The sequence below is a fragment of the Macaca thibetana genome, chromosome 1 (assembly GCF_024542745.1).
Source record: "Macaca thibetana thibetana isolate TM-01 chromosome 1, ASM2454274v1, whole genome shotgun sequence".
NCBI lineage: Eukaryota > Metazoa > Chordata > Mammalia > Primates > Cercopithecidae > Macaca > Macaca thibetana.
In genome coordinates, this window is record NC_065578.1 from 139274867 (window position 1) to 139297283 (window position 22417).

Sequence of the window (22417 nt, forward strand, 5' to 3'; positions counted from 1 at the left end):
ATTCTGGTGTGAAATGGTTAAGATGGCGGACTTTAAAGAAGTCAGCTTACCTGGATTTACGTCCCAGCTCTGCCATTTACTAGCTGTGTGCCTTGGTTTCCTTATCTGTAAACTAGGGACCATAGGGTTTTTGTGAGGGTTAATGAATAATCATTCAATATAGGTTAGCTGTTGTAGTTCTGAACTGTGCTGTTGCCCACTTTAAGAGAGTGGAGTTTGCTATGCTATATTAGGTAGGCAGTCTAAAGACCAGTCTTGGCTAATTCTGATAACTTGACAGAAAGCTGGCCTATTTGCCACTTCTGATTATACTCTTAGTTTAGTTTATACTATAATGTATTACCCAAATGTAATTATGTTAGTTTTTTTAAAGTTATGTTCCTCCAACTTTGCTCCATGGTGTTTGTTCACTTTGTGAAAATTCATTACGCTGCATATTAGTTCTGTACACGTTTCTGAATAATGTTATACTTCAATAAAATGTGCCAAGTCTATGTTGTTAAAGTTCCTCTCACTAATGTAACTGAGAAGTCATTCCTTCCCATTTGCTGATGTTCTCTTGCTTAGACCAGGATCCTAAATTTTCCACCCATTTTCTTTGCAGGGTAAAAGGACAAACTTGCGTAAAACCGGCTCAGAGCGTATTGCTCATGGAATGAGGGTGAAATTCAACCCCCTTGCTTTACTGCTAGATTCGTCTTTGGAGGGAGAATTTGACCTTGTACAGAGAATTATTTATGAGGTATGATTATAATTAGTAAATTTCTAAATACGACCTTGTATTTTGTTTTAAAGCTCTAATTAGAAAGCTACTATAGAGAAATTGTATTTTAAAATTGTTTTCCTTTTAGGCATTGTGGGGTTGTGTTCAGGAACTCTTGGGCATGCTTTAGAATAGGCTATGCTATTTTAAATTCTATGCTATAGAATTGTCATCATTTGGAAGTTCAGTTTTCACTTGGAGTCCTCTAGAGTACTTTTCTTTCTTAAGAGAGATCATGACTCCCCTTTGGAAATTGTTCATGTATAGATTTGTACTATACTGTATTAGGTTAGAGATGCGGTCTCTACTTTTAGAAGCCTACTATTTAAAATATTTTTAGTTGACTTTTTTTTTTTTTTTTTTTTTTTTTTTTGCTTTCCATAGCAAATGCAGCTTCTACTTAGAAACTAATTTGTGGTGAGAAGTTGGGAGGATAAATAAACAAAAATGACCATAAGGATATAGTTTCTCGGGCTTCTTTTTTTTTTTTTTTTTTTTAAAAACCTTTTTATAGTGACTGCCTACTTAATGTGGTTATTCTGTCTGTCTTATTTCTAGAATTGTTCTTGGTATAGTTTTCTTGGCTCCTTTAGGTTTTAATTATGATTTTTAAAAGTGTCACAAGAGTCTGTTTCTGTTCTCTTGACCCTAAAGTAGCCAGTTAGTAGTGACAGTTCAGGTGACAAGAAACTAGAGTTATGTTCACCCTTCTTATTGATATAGGTTGATGACCCAAGCCTGCCCAATGATGAAGGCATCACGGCTCTTCACAATGCTGTGTGTGCAGGCCACACAGAAATCGTGAAGTTCCTGGTACAGTTTGGTGTAAATGTAAATGCTGCTGATAGTGATGGATGGTAAGATTTTCCTTTAAACTCCAGTCAAACTTCAGTTGTGGGAATCGGTTTATAAGAAGTGTCATAGTGCTGTTGGAAGACAAAGAAGTATGTCAGTGTATGTCCTCGAGCTTGTAATCTAGCTGGAGAAATGTGGTATCTATTTTTGAGGAATTAACATGTGTTCATGTAACAGTCATCTCATTCCCGTCCTGGAAGTAGGTAGAGTTTTAACAAGTTTAGTAGTTAATGATAAAAATAAGTGTAACAAAGTAGTACGCAGTTAATTAGCATCCTTAAGCAAAGCTTAAGAGAGAAGTGCTGATTTAGGCAAGGTATCCCCAATCCCCTGAAATGGTTCACAGTCTTCAGTATATTAATGTCCATTCTATATCTCCAAGAGGGGATTATAACTTGCAACATATCCCATATATATTTGACCATGGAATCCGTTTGTCATGGAACCAGGGTGTACGTAAAACACAAGCAGTACTACAAGTGATGAGTATTGTTTGCAGGATAGGAGAAATGTTAGTCAACATTAAATAATAACAGTAAAGGTCCTAATAAGATCCTGTCACCCCCAAAACTAGCAGAATAGATAGCAAATTTTGTATTTTATTTGAAAAAAATGTTTTAAGTTAGAATGTGTTACTTTTGTGGAAGAATACAATTTACTTTTTTCTTTACAGGATTTTAAAAAGTTGTAATCACACTGTATTTACTCCAGTATTTTAGTTTCACAACTTGTTTTTCTCATAATATGGAAAATAGTTACAATATAAAGTTTTCATGTATGCATATATAAATTGCATGCACAGATACATACATCTCAGCCTCATATTACTCTATCACATGACTGCATACTCATTGTGACAGTCTCCCTTTTATTAGACATTGAGATTGTTTTCCAATTTTTGTTTTAATGCTTGGAGAAGCACTTTGGTTACAATTTTTAAACATTTACATTTTAATGTGTGTCCACTGTGGAAAACATGCAAAATAGAAATAAGAGGAAAACAAAGCCATTTGTATCCCCACAGTGTACAGGTAAACACCATTCATATTTTAATATATTTTCTTCAGGGTCTTTTAAAAAAAGTTATTTTTATTTTTATTTTTATAGAGACAAGGTCTTACTATGTTGCCCAGGTTGGTCTCGAACTCCTGGACTCAAGTGATCCTCCTGCCCCAGCCTTTCAAAGTGCTGGGTTTATAAGTATGAGCCACCGTACTTGGCCCAAGCTCTTTTTCATATGCTTTTCACAAATGTAGTTAAGCTCCTAACATATGTAATGTTTAAGCCTGTATTTTTAGTTTAACATTATAGCATAAACAAAACAAATTCTTACTGTGTCATAATGCCCTTGTTTTCCTAATGTTGGGCATTTATGTTGTATATAATTTTTCATTATTAAAGAGCATGCAATGAAACAATCTATAGTAATATTTGCCAAACTATTAGTAATAGTGTTCTGGCCAGGCATGGTGTCTAATACCTGTAATCCCAGCACTTTGGGATGCTGAAGCAGAAGATCACTTGAGCCCAGGAGTTTGAGATCGGCCTGGGCAACATAGAGAGACCCTGTCTCTACAAAAAATTTTTAAAAATTAGCTAGGTATGCTGGTGTGTGCCTGTAGTCCCAGCTATTGGAGAGGCTGAGGTGGGAAGATTTCTGGAGCCTGGAGGTCAAGACTGCAGTGAGCTGAAATTGCATCACTGTACTCCAGTCTGGGTGACAGAGCAAGACCCCCCACAAAAAAAAAAAAGTGATCTGGAACGGGGAATTAAAAAAATTTTTTTCTTTTTTTATTTTTTTGAGTCGGGGTCTTGTTCTGTCCCCCAGGCCGGAGTGCAGTGGCACCATCTTGGCTCAGTGTAACTTAGCCCTCTGGGCTGAAGTAGGCTGAAGCAATCCTCCCATCTCAGCCTCCCAAGTAGTTAGGACCACAGGTGTGTGCCACCACACCTGGCTATTTTTTTGTATTTTTAGTAGAGATGGAGTTTTGCTGTGTTGCACAGGCTGGTCTTGAACCCTTGAACTCAAGTGATCCGCCCTCCTTGGCCTTTCAGAGTGCCAGGATTACAGGAGTGAGTCACTGTGCCTGGCCAAAAAAATACATAAGTAAGTTTTTCTTTGAGACAGACTCTTGCTGTGTCACCCTGGAGTGCACTGGCATGATCTTGGCTCACTGCAACCTCCGCCTCCTGTTCAGGTGATTCTCATGCCTCAGCCTCCCCAGTAGCTGGGATTACAGGTGTGTACCACCACGCCTGGCTAATTCTTGTATTTTTAGTAGAGTTGGGGTTTTACCATGTTGGCCAGGCTGGTCTCAAACTCCTGACCTCAGGTGACCTGCCTGCCTCGGCCTCCCAAAGTGCTGGGAGCCACTGTGCCTGGTCCGTTTTTTTTTTTTTTCAAGTCTATATACCCAAGGAGAATAAAGAGGAGAGGAAACAGTAGAGAAACATTAAATCTTATGTACTTCAGAGCCTGATTAACAGTTTCAAACACCTTCTGAGTTTGGGCAGTGGTACTGGTTCTTGTTATACCTTTACTATTAGTCTAGGGTCGTTTATAATTTGTTATAAAACATTTGAGATGCTGGAGAAGGTTCTCTTTAATGGTATTAATTAATTGCTGCTGGCCAGTTACCTATAGTAGATTGAGATGTGTGTATTTTACAGTCACTTTTCTGGTCTCAATTGATTTGACAAATTTTTTCCATTAAAATTTAACTTGGGATTTAACAAATATAAAAGTAGTTCATATATGCAACTTAATTCCTTCAAAATTGGTAACAATAAATAGATATATTTAAAGGCCAGTGTTTTGAGTGAAGGTGTATAACTTAAATAACTTAAGGACTGTTAGACCTTCTACTCTGACAGAAAGAATTAGGCTGGGTGCTCCAGAACATAGAACTAAATCTGTTTTAATATTGTTTTTCTTAAATGTTTATACAGATTTCATTTCTGTTTATCCACGTCCTTGATTCTTCTCACCCTTTGCCAAGCTCCCAGCCCCAGTGTGGTCCATGATTCTCTGAAATTTTCATTTGTGGCTGTAATTCTTTGATGGGTTCAATAATCTATGTTGAACTGGTTTTTAAAAAACTGTTTAAGAGGTTTTCAGAAGAAAGATTGGTAGATGAAAGACTCAACAACTTTCTTTCCAGATATCTTATCACAGCAGGTGTCATTCAGTTTAGGAAAACAGTTCTAGCCCTTGTGTCTTGCTTCACAGGACTCCATTACATTGTGCTGCCTCATGTAACAACGTCCAAGTGTGTAAGTTTTTGGTGGAGTCAGGAGCCGCTGTGTTTGCCATGACCTACAGTGACATGCAGACTGCTGCAGATAAGTGCGAGGAAATGGAGGAAGGCTACACTCAGTGCTCCCAGTTTCTTTATGGTATGTGACAAGTAGAACTAAATGTATTGATTACTGCATTCATTTATTCATATCTCCAGGGTGTAATTCAATAAGTATGTTTGTTTGGAAAAAATCTTGTATTATCCACAGTCTTGGACCTTGAAAATACAACAGCCTTGGTCACAGATAATACAGCTTCTGTTTGTATGCTTAGAAACAGCTATTGTCAGGGACTTCTTCAACTACAAAAGACAGTGCTGCAGCATCTGACCTAGTGGTGTTAATGACTTTACCATCAAAAGAGCCTCTATTAAGGCTTTAGTACTTATAGATTGATGGTGTATCCTTGCAAATAAGTAAACAGACCCCCCTCTCCAAACAACATGATCAAGAGAAGTGCGGGATCAGTTTAAGAACCCAAATGGTCCCAAGGTTTCCTAAAAATCAAACTTGTCATATAGTGAAATAAAAGCAACATATATTTTGGAGCTGTCTTTTATTTTTTTTCTCTTTTGTTTTCTTAATTTTGAGTTTATGGTTCTGATTGCTACCATCAGATCTGTACCTAGAGGAAAATGGACTTGAAGTTTTAGATGGATATATGTTGATTGGCATTTGTATTTACAAGGAAATTTTTTTTTGTTTACAAGGCTTAGAAGTTGAGGTAAATTTTCCTCTTTAGTTGGGCTTAAGAGGAATTAAGGAGGGAAGACAGAGACAAATGAGGAGGTCCCAGAACTCCATACTGCTCAAGTTTTCAGTTAACTCCTTTCCCAGTTGATTGGAAGACCCCTAAGGGTAAAACAGACGCCTCTGCCCTCTGTGCTGAACACTTTTCCCTCTGTCTCTAGGCCTTTTTTCAGGCCCTAGTCAGAGAACCACAAACCTCAAATTCCCTTCTTCATCTCTCTCAGCTGGTAGTTTTTATTGTTGATATTTGTGATTATTTTATTTTATTTTATTTTTTTAGAGGCGAGGTCTTACTCTGTCACCCAGGCTGGAGTGCAGCAGCATGGTCATCTGTAGCCCCGAACTCCCAGGCTTAGGTGATCCTTCTGCCTCAGCCTTTCAAATAGCTGGGACCACAGGCATCTGCCACCACATCTGGCTGATTTTTTATTTTATTATTATTTATTTATTTTTGAGGTAGGGTTTTGCTGTGTCACCCAGGTTGGCGTGCAGTGGTGCAATCACAGCTCATTGCAACCTCGACTGCGAGGGCTCAGGTGATCCACCTCAGCCTCCAGAGTAACTGGGACTACAGGTGTGTACCACCACACGCAGCTAGTTTTTGTATTTTTAGTAGAGATGGGATTTTGCCATGTTGTTCAGGCTGGTCTCAAACTCCTGAGCTTAGGCAATCTGCCTGTCTTGGCCTCCCAAAGTGCTGGCATTACAGGTGTGAGCCACCATGCCTGACCTTTTAAATTTCTTTTGGAGATGGGGCCTCACTCTGTTGCCCAGGCTAGTCTCAAACTCCTGGCCTTACAGAATCCTCTTGTCTCAGCCTCCCAGAGCTGAGATTACAGGTGTGAGCCACATGCCCAGCCTTTTATGTTTTGTTTTGAACTCTGGACCATAGAATATTTTGATATAGTAACATATTTAAAAATTGTTATATATATAAGTATAAATTTTATATATATGTATTTTGTTTTTGAGACAATCTCGCTCTGTTACTCAGGTTGGAATGCAGTGGTGTGATCATAGCTCCCTACAGCCCTGAACTCCTAGGCTCAAGCAGTCCTCCCACCTTGGCCTTCCAACATGCTGAAGTTATGGGCGTTAATGTGTTGGCCGGGTGCAGTGGCTCATGCCTGTAATCCCATTTCTTTGGGAGGCTGAGGCAGGTGGATCTCTTGAGGTCGGAAGTTTGAGGGACCAGCCTGGCCAACATGGTGAAACCCCATCTGTACTAAAAATACAAAAATTAGCCAGCTGTGGTGGTGGGCACCTGTAATCCCAGCTACTTGGGAGGCAGAGGCAGGAGAACTGTTTGAACCCAGAGGCCGAGGTTGCAGTGACCTGAGACCATACCATTGCACTCTAGCCTGGGCAACAAGAGTGAAACTTTGTCTCCAAAAAAAAAAAGCCAGGCGCGATGGCTCATGCCTGTAATCCCAGCACTTTGGGAGGCTGAGGTGGGAGATTGAGGTCAGGAGATTGAGACCATCCTGGCTAACACGGTGAAACCCCGTCTCTACTAAAAATACAAAAAATTAGCCTCTCTACTAAAAATACAAAAAATTAGCCGGGCATGGTGGCGGGTGCCTGTAGTCCCAGCTACTCTGGAGGCTAAACAGGAGAATGGTGTGAACCCAGGAGGAGGAACTTGCAGGGAGCTGAGATCGTGCCACTGCACTCCAGCCTGAGCGACAGAGCGTGACTCCGTCTCGGGGGGGGAAAATATATATACACACACACACACACACACACACACACATATATAATGTGTTAATATATATTTTGCTGTATTAAATTTATTGACCATCTTGACCTATATTTAGATATGGAGAATGATTTTTTTAAACATTAGAGATATTTGGTCAGATTCTTAAAATTTATGAAGTATATCATAGATACCAGGATGTGCTGTTTAAGTAATGATAATAGATTACACACAGTGAGTAACTGTGTACCCAACTTAGGAAATAGAACATAACCACTATCTCTGACATCGTTTGGACTCCTCTCCCTGATGTGGCCCCTTGTTACGTCTGTAGTGACCACTGCTTTCACATTTTGTTGTGTAAAATAATTGCATCATTTGTATGTGAATCCTATAATTAATATTTTCAGTTTTGCTTGTTTTTGCCCTTTGTATAAAATCATACTGGTGATTCTGTGGCCTGCTGTTCTCATTCATCACTGTTTTTGAGATTCACTCGTGTTTTCTGTAGCTATAGTTTATTTTCACTGTACAATTTATCTTTTTATTCTACTTTCGAAGGACATGTGTGCTGTTTCCCTCCTTCCCTCCCTCCTCCTTTTCCTTCCACTGTAAACATCCTTGTGAACATTTTGGTACTTGTCTTCTGGTGTCTATCTACAAGTGGACTTGCCAGGTCACAGTGATACACATCTAGCAGAGGGTTCTTTTTACTCCACGTTCTCTTTAACTGTTGGTGGATTTGGAATGATACCTTGTTGTAGCTTTAGTTTGCATTTCCCAAGTTACCGGTAACATTGAGCATGTTTTTAGTCCCCTCAAAAAATTTTTTACAAAGTAATTTACAACTCTTAATCTGATGAATAGCAAAGTAATGAGAATTTTCCTCCATTCCTAATGATTATTGGAGGCTGGGTGCAGTAGCTCAAGCCTGTAATCCCAGCACTTTGGGAGGCTGAAGTGGGAGGATCTTCTGAGCCCAGGAGTTCTGGACCATCCTGGGCAAGACCCTGGTCCCTAATTTATTGCAAATTGGGACTTGAGCTGTTATTTTGAGTATACTAAAATATCCAGAATCTCCCCCGTCTTTCTTCATTCCCATCTCAGACACTGTGGCCATTTAAAAAACTCTGTGAAGTTATAGTTATATAAAGTTTGATTGCCATGTGAGTCTGTCATGCTTTGCATGTCATCTTTAAACAAGAAAAGTTGGAAATTGTCTCTTTAGATTGGCAGAGCCTTTTAGAAAAGAACAATTTCTTGTTTCAGTTTTTCCCAGAGTGAGAGAAATATACTGTGTGCTATATCATTAGTTGATATAGGAATAATTTCATAATCAATAGTTTAGTGCTCACATAAGCTGAAAAAGCTATTCAAAAGCTAGCAAGTATTTTCCTGGTTTTGTAAAAATTATAAAAGTGAAAATAATAATTCTGAATTGTGGAGAACTTTATTACCTTAATTATTTTCCTTCTCCTCTGCTTTTTTTCCTATTGCCTGCCAGTTGATGATTGTTATTTCTTACTAGCATTGCCCTTTAGGAAGGTGTAAGTGAAGAAGGGCAAAACTTAAATGTGTAGTTAAGTTGCAAATCTGTTGAAAGGTGGACTTCTGAGGATTTTTCCCTTCCTAGTTTGTGGATTTCAACATCTTTTAGAATTCTGATTCTTACTATATTAGGGTTGATTATATGAAGACTTTGATCCTGTCTAAAATGCCGTATTTTTGTATTCTAACGTATTCTATATATATTTTTTTCTTCTGTCTTTCCCCATTTGGAAATTCATAGAGACCATTGTGCTTCTGTTTTTTTCTCTGTCTGCTCTGAATTTTGAGTAAAGAATGAAGTAATGTTTCTAGAGTTCCTTAGTCATTACATTTGGGAGTAGACTGAAATTGGACAGGCATATCGTTCACTTTTTTAATATCCTAGATTTGAATTCTTTTTTTAGTTCCTAAGCTTGCAAAAGTTTTTGTACTCTGAGTAGCTCCTTTAAGAGATACTTATAAAGTGCTAGGTTTTAGAGCTGTTTTAGAGATGATAGCATATAGTTATGTGTCCTTCTTATGTTCCCTATACATTGTTGCCTTCCATTGCACTCTACCCCCCACCTCAGGACATTCTATTGTATATTTAATGTAGTACTAACATTCCAGCCTGTGCCTTTTTCTTCCCATTTTGTTTCATATAGCTAAAAGTTACGGAGTGGTGTACTCCGAGTTGTATATTCTGTGCTTTATCTTACTGTCATCATTTTAGGAGTTCAGGAGAAGATGGGCATAATGAATAAAGGAGTCATTTATGCACTTTGGGATTATGAACCTCAGAATGATGATGAGCTGCCCATGAAAGAAGGAGACTGCATGACAATCATCCACAGGGAGGATGAAGATGAAATCGAATGGTGGTGGGCGCGCCTTAATGATAAGGAGGGATATGTTCCACGCAACTTGCTGGGAGTAAGTTATTCTGACGCTTACGGTGTTTTCCTGTGTGCCAGAGAGGGGCCTTGTAAAACCGCTGTATGTTACGGATACAGTACACCCAACTGCCCTTTGTTAATAAGACATGGAATTTAAACATTTAATAGTCTTAGGCTTAAAGCCACATTTTCAGTGATTCTTATTATGATCAATAACATATGTTTGCCAGCCCTGGAGGTCAGGGGTCCTCCCTACATTTATGAACAGACTAAAGATAACTGGATAATATGATTGGAATTGAGCCTGTGACATCTGAAATCAGTTTTTAATCTGTCTCAATCAGGATTTGCAAATCTGGTAGAGAGCTTCCAACAGGGCATTAAGGATAAGATTCTTTGTTTTTCTCTACTATTTGATTTATATTTCATAAAAAGCGAGAAAACAATATCATGCCAGCACATATGTACCACTTCTATAGTGTAGTACAATGGGACTGCTGTCATTATGTAAAGATTCTCCTGGAGTATTTTCAGGGGAAAGCTGGCATATGGTCAGACAGAGGAGAGAAAGCGAGAATAACAGATTCCAGGGCTTTGCGTTAAGCTCTTCGTAGATTCAGCTGTTCTCTTATAGCAGTTTTGTGTGTACAAGGGGCATGAAGAATGTATGAAATAGTGAGAGAAATGATCAGGGTAATTGAGAGATTGAGATAAAAGTTTAAAGTGCTTGCACAATCTGCTCTTGGTGAGGAGGTAAGGAAAGGGTTGAGGAAAGGAAGAGCCAGTTATGATACACAGAAGATGGTGTGTAGGTTGTGAGCACTGGCCTCCACATTGCTTCAACCCCATCTGCAGCACCTGCTATCTGGGTATCCAGGCTGCAGAAGGAACGTGGGGAGGGCTGGAGAATCCTGCCTCCTAAGATTGGTGTGAGGATAACTCAGAGGTCTAATAGAGAGCAAATGGTAGATGCTATTCTTGGTCTTTTCATCAAGTGTCAGACAGACATGGCCTCCACTCACATGGAGCCTTTACTCTGGCATCTAGGCTATGAACAGGATTCTGCGAGTGACCCACTGCCTAGGCATTACTTTCAATGGGATTCTTTGAAATGACTTCAGTGTTGGAACCTGACTGCCTGGATTCTGACCAGCATCTCTCCCTGACTCTCCCTTCGCCATTGTTGTTTGTCTAACGTGCAGTGTAAATTACTTATACAATACCTTGACTGTTGCTGTCCTGACAGCAAAATTTATTATGAAAAAAACATTTCATAATAAGTTTTGAATACATGATTAGACAGTATTCATTTGGGTGATCATAATGTAACTTTAAAGAATAATGAAAGTGAAAAACAAATAAAATTAGGCTATGGAGCCCTTAGAAAAAGCTTTCAGGGGCCAGGCATAGTGGCTCACGCCTGTAATCCCAGCACTTTGGGAGGCTGAGGCAGGAGGATCACTTGAGGTCAGGAGTTTGAGACCAGCCTGGTCAACATGGTAAAACCCTGTCTCTACTAAAAATACTGTAATCCCAGCTACTCGGGAGGTTGAGGCAGGAAAATCGGTTGAGCCTGGGAGGCAGAGGTTGTGGTGAGCCGAGATCCTGCCACTGCACTCCAGCCTGGGTGACGGAGTGGACCCTGTCTTAAAAAAAAAGCTTTCAGATTACCAGAGGAAAGTAGAAATATAAAGGTTGTTCTCTTTCGAGCACCCTCAGTTGCTTCTCCAGAGTCCCTAGCACTAGAGATGTACAGTCTCTTGCCTGCAGCCACTTTCCTTCTCTGATAAACATCAACAGTAAATAAGCCCTTTTGTTATCTGGGAGAGATTTTACCTTCTTAGAACTAGTTGCTTACTTGAGTCTTTTCTTTTTTTTAATTGGCAAAAATTGTATATATTTATGGTGTATAACAATTTGAAATATGTATACTTGTAGAATGGCTAAATCGAGCTAAATAATACATGCATCATCTCACATGGTCATCTTTTTTTTGGTGAGAACATCTATTTTCTTAGTGATTTTCAAGTATATAATAATTATTAATTACAGTCACCAAGTTGTACAATAGATCTTTTGAATTATTTAAATTTTCTAACAAAGAGGTCCTGTGGTTAATGACATGGGAAGCGTGGGTCAAAGACTGAGTTCTGTCTCCTGTGTGTGGTGTTTAGAAGATTCTGAAATTAACAGACTGGACTGAAGATTTTCATTTTAGTCCTAAATTTAGATTTTCTTAGTACTTTGAAAATCTTTTCTTGTTAGAAGTATCCTCTACACAACTTTTTTGGTTTGTTTTCCTGATTTTTTTTTTTTTTAAAGGAAAGTGCATATTTGTTGTTAGGGCTCAGATAAAAGTCTAGAAAATTGTATTAGGTAAATGTCTTTTTTTCAGATAGAAAAATAATATTTTCTGTAACATGGATCCACCAGTTAGTGTTTTAGTTTTGACTGGAAGTCTGACTCTTTTTCTTTTTAAAATTATTTATTTATTATTTTGAAACTTTTTAATTGAGATGTAATTAAAGCCTATGATTCTACTTTCTTCGAGTAAACCTTTTTTTTCCTCTTCTTTTGTCAAGAGGGGCTGCTTTTGTTTGGTGTGTCAGTTGAATTTACCAGTTTGACTTGGTTCTGGCTCAGGCCTAGAGGCCTTGCAACCTTCACTAGGACTCACCTTTATAGCTCTTGTGGAAACACAAAACCACAGAGTTCTAAAGCAAAAAACTCCACCCAATCTTCCTTCAATTTGTAGACTTTTAATCTGTGGCATTTCATTTCTGACAGTCTGAAGTCCCATGACACAACGTCATGTCCATTGTGAATAAAGGTAAAGGAATTCAGTCTCTTTCTTCCTTCCTAATAGAAGCTGGAGCGTAGAGCATACAGCAGTTTACCTTCCTTGTTAGAGCCGATTTACAGCTCAACAAGCTGTGCAGATTGAGTTAATACCCAGAACTGTCATGGGTTTTTATATTGCTGCTTTGTAGAGTTGTCACAGTTGACGGACTCTTGTGATCTTTGAACGTCCTGTGCAGTCTAGCTGATGAGTACGTTGCTAAACGTAAAGCTCTAGGTGCCACACACACCACAAAGAGTGCTTTTCTCACTTTGATTTCCTTCCCGTGACATCTGTCCCGTAACCTCATTATTTCTTGAAATTTTGTTATATTCCCATACATCTGTTATAGTATGTAAATATTTTTTAAAACTCTCTTGCAGCTATACCCAAGAATTAAACCAAGACAAAGGAGCTTGGCCTGAAACTTCACACAGAATTTTAGTCAATGAAGAATTAATCTCTGTTTTTAAGAAGAAGTAATACGATTATTTTTGGCAAAAATTTCACAAGACTTATTTTAATGACAATGTAGCTTGAAAGCGATGAAGAATGTCTCTAGAAGAAAATGAAGGATTGAAGAATTTACCCTTAGAGGACATTTAGCATGATGAAATAAAGCATCTACGTCAGCAGGCCATACCGTGTTGGGGCAAAGGTGTCCCATGTAGCACTCGGAGAAGTATACAGCGACAATCCTGTTTTCTACAAGAATCCTGTCCAGTAAATAGGACCATTTATTGGGCAGTTGGGAAATCAGCTCTCTGTCCTGTTTAGTGAGTGTTTTCAGCACCTGCTCCTAAACCAGTCCTCCTGCCACCATCACATCGCCGTCTCTGATTGTACCAGGCACCAGCAGGCCGTTGCGGGGCTCACCTGAAGGCTCGAAGGCCCTGCACACTTGTATATTGTCATTGAGGAACTGTTAGTTGGTCGTCAGTGAACAGTAACTTTATTATATGAGTTCTTGTAGCATCTTAAGAATTATACATATGTTTGAAATATTGAAACTAAACTACAGTACCAGTAATTAGATGTAGAATCTTGTTTGTAGGCTGAATTTTAATCTGTATTTATTGTCTTTTGTATCTCAGAAATTAGCAACTTGCTAGACTTAATCGTAATATTTGTCAAGATCCTAGCTGACTTTAAAAACAGTTGTAATAAACTTTTTGATGCTAAGCTGTTTACTGGTTTTTGTTTTTGATGTCATAAATAGACTTTGTTTAATAGTCACAAGCCGTTAGGGTCTCTTACCCAGCTGAAAAAGAACAAACTGCTTAACATAAGTATATGTATTGTAATAAGAGTTTTTTTTTTTTACCAGCCAAGTGATTCAATGTAAGTGGTTTTCAAAATGAAATACTGTAGAGATCATGGTGATAGAAGCCTACTTTACATTTTACCTAGAGCCTCTAATAGACTGTTTTAGTGTCCTCATTGATTTACGGGGGGAAAACTTATATAGGCAAAATCTCCACATCATTTTATTAATATGTTAATAAGTTTGTGAATTGTTTCCAAACCCATTTGCTTAGTGGAACTACTTTAGTAGAAGATACAAATGAAAAACCATGGTCACTCTTCCTTACACATTTTTATGAGTAGCTAAATTCTAGAAAGGAAAGTAAATGAAAGAACATACTGTAACTTTGAGAATACCACTTTTGAGAGTAATGGAGAAGGAGTGACAACAGGAACTAAACATCAGAAGACGTGTGGTAGGCAGAATTCTAAAGGTGCCCCGCACCCCATCCCTGTCTCCTGGTTACTCCTTGTATCACTAGGTGCAGTAAGTCCTTACTTAACATCATCATTAGGTTCTTGGAAACTGTGACTTTATTTATTTTTCTTTTTTTTTTTTGGAGACAGGGTCTCACCATGCTGCCCAGGCTGGTCTCTGATGCCTGGCCTCCAGCGGTCCTCCTACCTTGGCTTCCCAAAGTGTTGGGATTACAGGTGTGAGCCACTGCACCTGGCCAAAACTCAAAGCGAAAAGGTATATAACAAAACCGTTTCTTTTTCTCATCAGTGTTCTAACAGTACAACATGAAGTGATGTTATTCGAGGACCTGCTGTTTCTTGTTGGTTTGTTTTACATCGTTTTGCTCAAATTTGCAGTTACCGAGAACCTATTCGTGATGCTAGGTTTTCACGACTTACTGTACTTCTTTGAAGGACTTTTAAGATTTAATTAAGTTTACGAATCAGTCGACCTTAAAATAGGGTGTTTAGCCTAGATTGTCCTGGTGGGCCACCGTAATCACAAGATCCCTTCACAGCAGGAGAGGAAGGCAGGAGGGCTGAGGCAGGAGAGGAAGGCAGGAGGGCTGAGGCAGGAGGGTAGGCGGGGCGGGTGGGTGGGCAGTAAGACTTGGAGTGTGAAGACTTGACCTGCTGTTGTCGGCTTTAAAGATGAAGGGGGTCATGGAATTGGGGGTCAGGGAACATGGAAGCTGAGAAAGACCCCACCCCCGGCTGGCCCAGCCAGGAGATGAGGACTTCAGTCCTTATGGCCACATGGAACTGAACTCTGCCAACCTGAGTGGGCCTGGCTGGAAATGAATCCTCCCCAGGTCTCCAGAAGGAATGCATTAGTCCAGTGAGACCAGCGTTGGACTTTTCATCTACAGAATTGTGAGATATGGCTATTTTTTTAGGCCACTAAGTTTGTGTTAATATGTTAACTATAGGAAACAACATGGATTCTAGTCCTGGGCTGTTGTACTTACCCATTAAGTGACCTTGCCAAGGACACTTGACCTCCCTGAGCCTTGTTCCCTCATCTGTGGAGTTTAATGCCATTGCCTTGACATGCTTCCGAGTTGTTGAAGAAAACCTAAGTTCTGTGCATGAAGGTACTTGGCAAACTAAAGAATCACACAGATGTATGAAAAGAGAAGATGTGAAAAGTAGGGAACTGTGATCCCAGTTTTGTATTCCTTAATCCTAAACTGAGAAGCTCATTGTTGTTAAGTCTTTCTGTTCTTTGTTTTATTATTAAAGTAAGTATCCTTATATCAAAGCTCGTTATAGAAATAGTACAGAAAAAGTTTATGAAGGAGGGAGGGAAAAAGACCACTCTAGAGGTACTATTCGTACTTGGGCCTATTTCTTTGTAGTCTTACCTATGATTTTTTTTCTCTATATATAGTTGAGTGCTTATTGTTTAAGCAATTCTGCATTCTCCTGTATTATACTTGATATTGTATCATAAATATTAGCATGAATTTTTTTTTGTTTGAGCCAGAGTCTCACTCTCTCATGTAGGCTGGAGTGTAGTGGTGCGATGTCAGCTCACGGCAACCTCCACCTCCCAGGTTCAAGCGATTCTCACCTCCTGAGTAGCTGGGATTACAGGCCCGTACCACCACATCCGGCTAATTTTTGTATTTTTATTAGAGACCGGGTTTTGCCATGTTGGCCAGGCTGGTCTTGAACTCCTGACCTCAAGTAATTCACTTGCCTCAGCCTCCCAAAGTGCTGGGATTGCAGGAGTGAACCACCATGCCTGGCCTATTAACATGAATTTTAATGGCTTCCTAATATTCCATCATATCATTTATCTAATCATTTGTCTAATGTTGAACAATTCTTGTGTATTATAATTGATGCTATAGTCATGTTTTTATGGTCGCACAGTTTTTAGGTCTTTACAAAATAGAAGAGAATAAAGCAGGTGGGGAACAGACTGTGCTGAAGGGGAGAGTATGCAAACCAGCTGTGCATATTCGAACGGCAGTGGAGCCACTGGGGATGTGGGGAGTGTCACAGGAAAGGAGACCGAGTTAGCCAGAGAAGCAGACCTGAAGGAAACCAAAGGAATGTGGGTTCTCAGGAGAATCGTAAATGGTGTTAAAGGCAGCAGAAAGGTCCAGGGAGATAATGGCTGGTAGATGTTTATAGGGTTTGGCATTAGGAGGTAACTGGTGATCATAAAAAGCAGCAGCAAAGAGGTAGGTGACTAGACAGACTGTAGTGGGTGGAAAATGAATTGAGATCCAGTGTGGACCGCTTCTCCGGAAGCAGAAGTTCGGCTCTGGAGGAAGGAGAGGCCACAGCAGGGGAGGTAAGAATATTAAGTATACGAGAGGCCACAGCAGGGGAGGTAAGAATATTAAGTATACTTGAGGATGTGGTTGGCATAAGGGAAGAGCTGTGGAAAGAAAAACGAGAGGGAAAGAGAAAAGAGGAGCTAATTGATAGAGGGCTGGCTGACTGATGGGCCTGAGACTGCAATTCAGAGCAGAGACCCGGGAGGGAAGTAGTGAGGGTTGGGGGGTGGGCGGTGAGTTTGTACAGGCTCAGGAAGTTGAGGTTTACTTTGCTTATCATCTATTTGCTTATCTATTTTTGCCCCCTGTAAAACAGGCATTAACAAACGTTATACCAGGTGGGAAAACTCAGGATACTTGGTAATCTCTATTCCCTTTTCTTTTCAGTCTTTTCTAAATTTGCTCTGATAAGCATATATCTTATTTATTTAATGTTATCTCAGAGACTAGGTCAGCCCCACAGATGAAAGTGCACCAGGAGACGCAGGGCCCCAGAACAGTAGTCTAGGTTTGGAATGGCTTCTGCAGATGGGAGGGGCCTCCTTTCTGCCCTACTGTGTACTAGTCTCTGGTGACCACTCTCTTCCTCAGAATCGAAAGCTGATCCCTCCTGCCCTTCACTCCACCCCCTCCCAGCCTGGACCCTGGGGTCCTGTGTTGGAACCACTTCAGTCCCCACCCTCCATTCCCTTGTCCCCTGATCCTTCAGCCACCCTTCCCTTGCCCACCTCCAATCTTCAGTCCAAACATCTCCCACCTCTATCCTGCCACCTGTGCAGCTGGACAGAGAAATTACCAATGCGAGGAGGTTGGGATTCCTGCACTCTCATGGCCACCAGCCTCCCCTTTACCCTCAAAATCCACTTGGCAAGCAAGAGAACTTCAACGCATTTGAGCTGAGTTTGGGAAATGTATCATCTCACCTTGTTCAAGGAAATATTAGGATGGCATTTGCCTGTGTCAAGTCATCCTGAGGAAATGATTCCTCAAGAACCACCAGCACCAGACCAGTGACTTAATCGGCATGTTTTCTCAGCTCCCTTGCTTGTCCCTACCCCAGGGGGAGATGGCCAAGGTGAAATTGAGGTGGCCGGTTGAGCAGGGAACTTCCTGAGAGGCATGTATTTCTCTGTGCTGCCTAACAGCAGATCAATAAGCAGTAGAAATTACAGCTTCCTTTACATTATCATCAGATTATCAGAGTTTCTGAATTGGATTTAAGAAAATTTTATAGTTCCACATTTTAATTATAGGCAAGATGTCTTTTCCTTTGAATACATGAATTTACAGAGGCAGCATACCTTGTTAAAGTAGAAACAAGCTATAATCATGTGTGCTCGTAAACCATCCTGTGGGGCTGACCTCCAGGAAGAAAAACATGGCGTGGTGTGATTGCATGGGGTAACCCTTTATTTTTATTTAACAGTACATTTGGAAGAAGATAAGGCAAAAAGGCAATATTTCTATAATGTTGCTAGCATTTTCCCAAGGTAAAGCCAGGAAACAAACTTGTGTCCTTTCTATAAGAACTTCTAAGCGATGTCCCCTCTAACTCCATGGGCAGACACTAGTGGTGGTGAAGTTCATGAAGTTTTGAGGTGGCAAACAGCTTATTTTGTCCTTTATCATAATTGGTTTGCAAATTGGATGCCTGGTTTGGCATACTGGTTCAGTTGATCAAGCGTGGAATCCCTTTGGTCTTTGTAAGACCTGATGTATAAGGCCGAATAGGGTCAAGAACTTGGGTTTAAGGAGAACGATTTACTATTACCAATCAATATTATATAAAACCTGTCTTTTATTTAACCCAAGCGACAGAGGTGAGTCTTCTCACCTGGACTCTCTAGATGCCTTGACAAGATTACTTCATGATATACTATGTTTCCCAGTTTGCTCACGGGCAATGGTTATCTTGGACTTATTTGGTAGAATCAACAGCTGCATTTTAAACTTGAAGTTGCTTTAAATATTCCCTGCAAGGCCTCATGTCCTCTGAGAGTGACTCAATGTTTTTGCTCAGCTGTTAAATACCTCCCTGCATTTTTTTCCTGATTTAATATTGCTATGAACAGGAAAGTGTGTAAAAGTAAAAAGTGTGTACTATTTACAGATTTAAAGCTTTCTTTGAGCTTGTCAAGGGTTAAGGGACTCATTTGCATTTAGTATAATGATATGCAAATCTTTTACTTTGATGTGTGAAACTGCTGCTATCTCAAATTGACAGTATCATTATTTTCAGCTATGATCATCCGTTTAAGTAAATGTTCCTATAATTTCGAGGTCCAGATACAAAGTGTTTTTCTATGGAAGCTTAGTCCTTGGCTGATATTCCATCATGAGAAGTCTTCAGGCAGATTAGTTACAACTTCAAGTACTGAGAAACAGAGCCACTGTGAGGAAGGAAAAAAAACCAAGTCAGCTCAGTGACCACTTTTAAAATTAAAGGCTTATTTAAGTACCTGTAGATTGTTCCAAAAAACTTGTACTGGAAAAGCTGATCGAGGGCTACGATATCAGTGTACTAACTCATATTTTTCTTACCTGATTTCTAGAGTCTAGCTTTTAACAGGTCAGTAGTCTGTGTGATTTGCCTTAGGTGGTCATGAATCACATTACAGGGTTGACTGCACACATGAAAAGTGAAATTCACACAACAGAAATTAGCATTTTCACACCTCTGCCTCAGAGTATCACATCAGAAGTTAGTTTGGGATGTGGATATCCCTGCAACTAGTGGTGTTCAACACTGGTTCTAAATTGTAGTGACATGGAAACTTTAAATCAGATTGATTCAGCTGCTTTGGGATACAGCCGGGACACCAGGACTTTGGCAAAGCTCCCCACGTGACGGAATCTGCAGTCAAGGTTGAAATCCTTGCAGACTGAAGGAGAGCTTCTGAACATGGCTCATCCTTAGCAAAGACTACGAGAAGCGAGGATCTCCAGGAACTTGCAAAAGGTGAGACTTAGGAGTGGCAGGAAAAGTCAGTGGGTAAGAAGATGCTTCTCAGAGGAAATGCGGAGGGAGAGGACTGAGCCAGGTGGACCCTGGGGTGGGGGTGGGCGGCTGGAGTAGAATAAGATATCTAGCAAGAATGACAACCTAGGATTTTCAGAACTTAACATGTGGCATGTTTCATGTCACAGTTGTGTTGACTCTACTATTTATTATTTTATTTAAATTTTTTGAAACAGGGCCTCACTCTGTTGCCCAGGATGGAGTGCAGTGGGGCGATCATGGCTCACTGCGGCCTCAACTTCCTAGGCTCAGGTGTTCTTCCCACTTTAGCCTCCTGGATAGCTGCATCTACAGGCACGCACCACCATGCCTGGCTAAATTTTTATTTTTTATTTTTATTTTTGAAACAGAGTTTCACTCTTGTTGCCCAGGCTGGAGTGCAGTGGCGCCATCTCAGTTCACTGCAACCTCCACCTTCTAGGTTCAAGCAATTCTCCTGCCTCAGCCTCCTGAGTAGCTGGGATTTACAGGTGCCCGCCACCATGCCCAGCTAATTTTGTATTATTATTATTTTTTTTAGATGGAGTTTTGCTCTGGTTGCCCAGGCTGGAGTGCAATGGTGCAATCCCAGCTCACCGCAACCTCCGCCTCCCAGGTTCAAGCAATCCTCCTGCCACAGCCTCCTGAGTAGCTGGGATTTACAGGCATGCACCACCATGCCCAGCTAATTTTGTATTATTATTATTTTTTTTAGATGGAGTTTTGCTCTGGTTGCCCAGGCTGGAGTGCAATGGTGCAATCCCAGCTCACCACAACCTCTGCCTCCCAGGTTCAAGCAATCCTCCTGCCACAGCCTCCTGAGTAGCTGGGCTTACAGGCATGCACCACCATGCCCAGCTAATTTTGTATTTTTAGTAGAGATGGGGTTTCTCCATGTTGGCCAGGCTGGTCTTGAACTCCTGACCTCAGGTGATCCAACTGCCATGGCCTCCCAAAGTGCTGGGATTATGGGTGTGAGCCACTGCGCCCAGCCTAATTTTTTATTTTTTTAGAGACAAGGTTGACTCTACATTGCAATCTAGGGATAGAGATATTCCCTAGGATATGTAAAGTTTTAAGCAAATTAGTGTGATTCGTAACCAGATAAACTATATTTCCACTTTGCTAAAGGTGCTTATATAATGCATAATAGCAGAACAAGACAGTTATTTAGTTGCTGGCTTCTTCCAGAGTTCAAAATCCACGGAAAAGAGCTGCCAGTGCATTAGACCTGCCCTCCTCACTACTTCACTCCTCTGTTATACAGACAGGACTGACAACTACCATTCTCACCCATTGTTGGCCACTTCACCCGGCCCTCTGTGGCCTTCCCTGAGTATAGAGGAAATGCTGACTGGAGCCAGGTGATAATGGAAGTATACCTCACCTGGCTTCTTTCTTTCAGTGAGAGAACTTCCTGTCATTGGGATGATAAGAGAACATTTTGCGCTTTGCTTTTTGTGAAATTAGCATACCCACTTAATTTAGATTGATGATCATTTCAGAGATGTGCATTGCTAGGGTTCCAGACACATGAGTGCAATAATAATAATAAATGGCAAACGTATTTACTAGTGTTGGTTTTATCTTAAATGGGGAGGGAGTAGAGAAAACTAATTTGCTCACAAAGTATTTTAAGTAGATCCATTCTAAGAATGATGGATCTTCCCAAAACCCAACTTGAATTTCATCCAAAGAATTTCTTTATATAAGCATGTTCTCCCTTGCATACTAATCAAGAGTTCATTTTTCTAAGCATCATCCTGCAGCCACTCCTTAGTTTAACCTTGAGCTACACTCAAGTCAAAGCTCATGGGAAGAGGGAGCCAGGCATGCATTTTGGACTTGAGAATAGGTAGTTGGAAAACAACTGCAAATAAAAGTGCATTGTGGGATCTTACAGCTGTGTACAGGCCTGGCCCCGACAGACCAAGAGCTCTTTAAAGCAAAACTTGAAAAAGCAGGTCACTCAAGTAATAGCCCTTTCCACCCCATGCCTCCCCCATCCCCTTAGAAGCAAGGTGGGGGTATGAGCTGCTGACTCACAGAGATAAGGTCGAGCTCTATTGTTCCAGTATTCTCGGGATCCAGCTGCTTAAATATCTCTGTGGAGGGAGAAAAAAAGGATGTCACGAGTGAGTGAGCTGAAACAGAGATTACATTATCCTTTTCTCAGTTCAGCAACTGACTTCACTGACCGCCATACACGCTTTCTTCCTCACTCCCAAATTAGTAAAGAGGGAAGTTCATTCTCAACTCCTGGAAGACATGTCTCTAGTTTAGATGATTTCACCAAGGTGAAAGGCAGGCCACTTTAATACCAAGATAACTGAAATGAGTCTTTCCCCAAATATCCACTTACTGAATAGCGTTTCTAGCCGAACCAAACACCGAACAAAATTATCAAAATCGATGATGAGCTGGTCATCTGCAAACCGAGCAACGATGACTTGGTGGAGTTGACAGGGCATCTTGAAACCTGAAGTTACATGAACAAACAAACTGATTGCTAAGCATTAGACTGTACCATTTAGCTGCACTCACAGGCTATGGAACCAAGTGGTGATTTAAATGAGGTATAATTGCTTTTGTCCCTTGGCCGCTCTTCTATGAGACTGGTTTGATTTTGCAAAGCCAGTACCGTCTGCTGTTTCTTTTGTTTCTGGACTGTCCACCTTCACCCTGCCTGTGTCTTTAATGACACGTAAGTCTTTTCTTGTTCTCATGGTCATGGTTGC

At 40.4% G+C, this 22417-nt stretch overlaps 4 protein-coding genes across 5 annotated transcripts in view; 1 reads left to right on the forward strand and 3 right to left on the reverse strand.

Annotated features, from left to right (window-relative positions):
• Positions 1-13808, forward strand: part of TP53BP2 (tumor protein p53 binding protein 2) — a 67787-nt gene extending 53979 nt beyond the window's left edge. For both annotated transcript variants that reach the window (XM_050760687.1, XM_050760690.1), the window contains 5 exons: positions 605-742; positions 1487-1620; positions 4848-5014; positions 9625-9824; positions 13010-13808. In XM_050760687.1, coding sequence (XP_050616644.1) covers positions 605-742; positions 1487-1620; positions 4848-5014; positions 9625-9824; positions 13010-13051 — 681 coding nt within the window. In that variant the 3' untranslated portion in view covers positions 13052-13808. The remainder of the gene's footprint in view (positions 1-604; positions 743-1486; positions 1621-4847; positions 5015-9624; positions 9825-13009) is intronic.
• Positions 1-22417, reverse strand: part of CNIH4 (cornichon family AMPA receptor auxiliary protein 4) — a 728363-nt gene that overhangs the window by 433296 nt on the left and 272650 nt on the right. The gene's annotated exons all lie outside the window — the stretch shown is intronic.
• Positions 1-22417, reverse strand: part of DEGS1 (delta 4-desaturase, sphingolipid 1) — a 347277-nt gene that overhangs the window by 239010 nt on the left and 85850 nt on the right. The gene's annotated exons all lie outside the window — the stretch shown is intronic.
• The window catches only part of CAPN2 (calpain 2), a 60515-nt gene continuing 56171 nt past the window's right edge, over positions 18074-22417 (reverse strand). The window contains exons 19-21 of the mRNA XM_050760938.1: positions 22042-22158; positions 21726-21784; positions 18074-19071 (exon numbers count right to left, since the gene is read on the reverse strand). Coding sequence (XP_050616895.1) covers positions 19015-19071; positions 21726-21784; positions 22042-22158 — 233 coding nt within the window. The 3' untranslated portion in view covers positions 18074-19014. The remainder of the gene's footprint in view (positions 19072-21725; positions 21785-22041; positions 22159-22417) is intronic.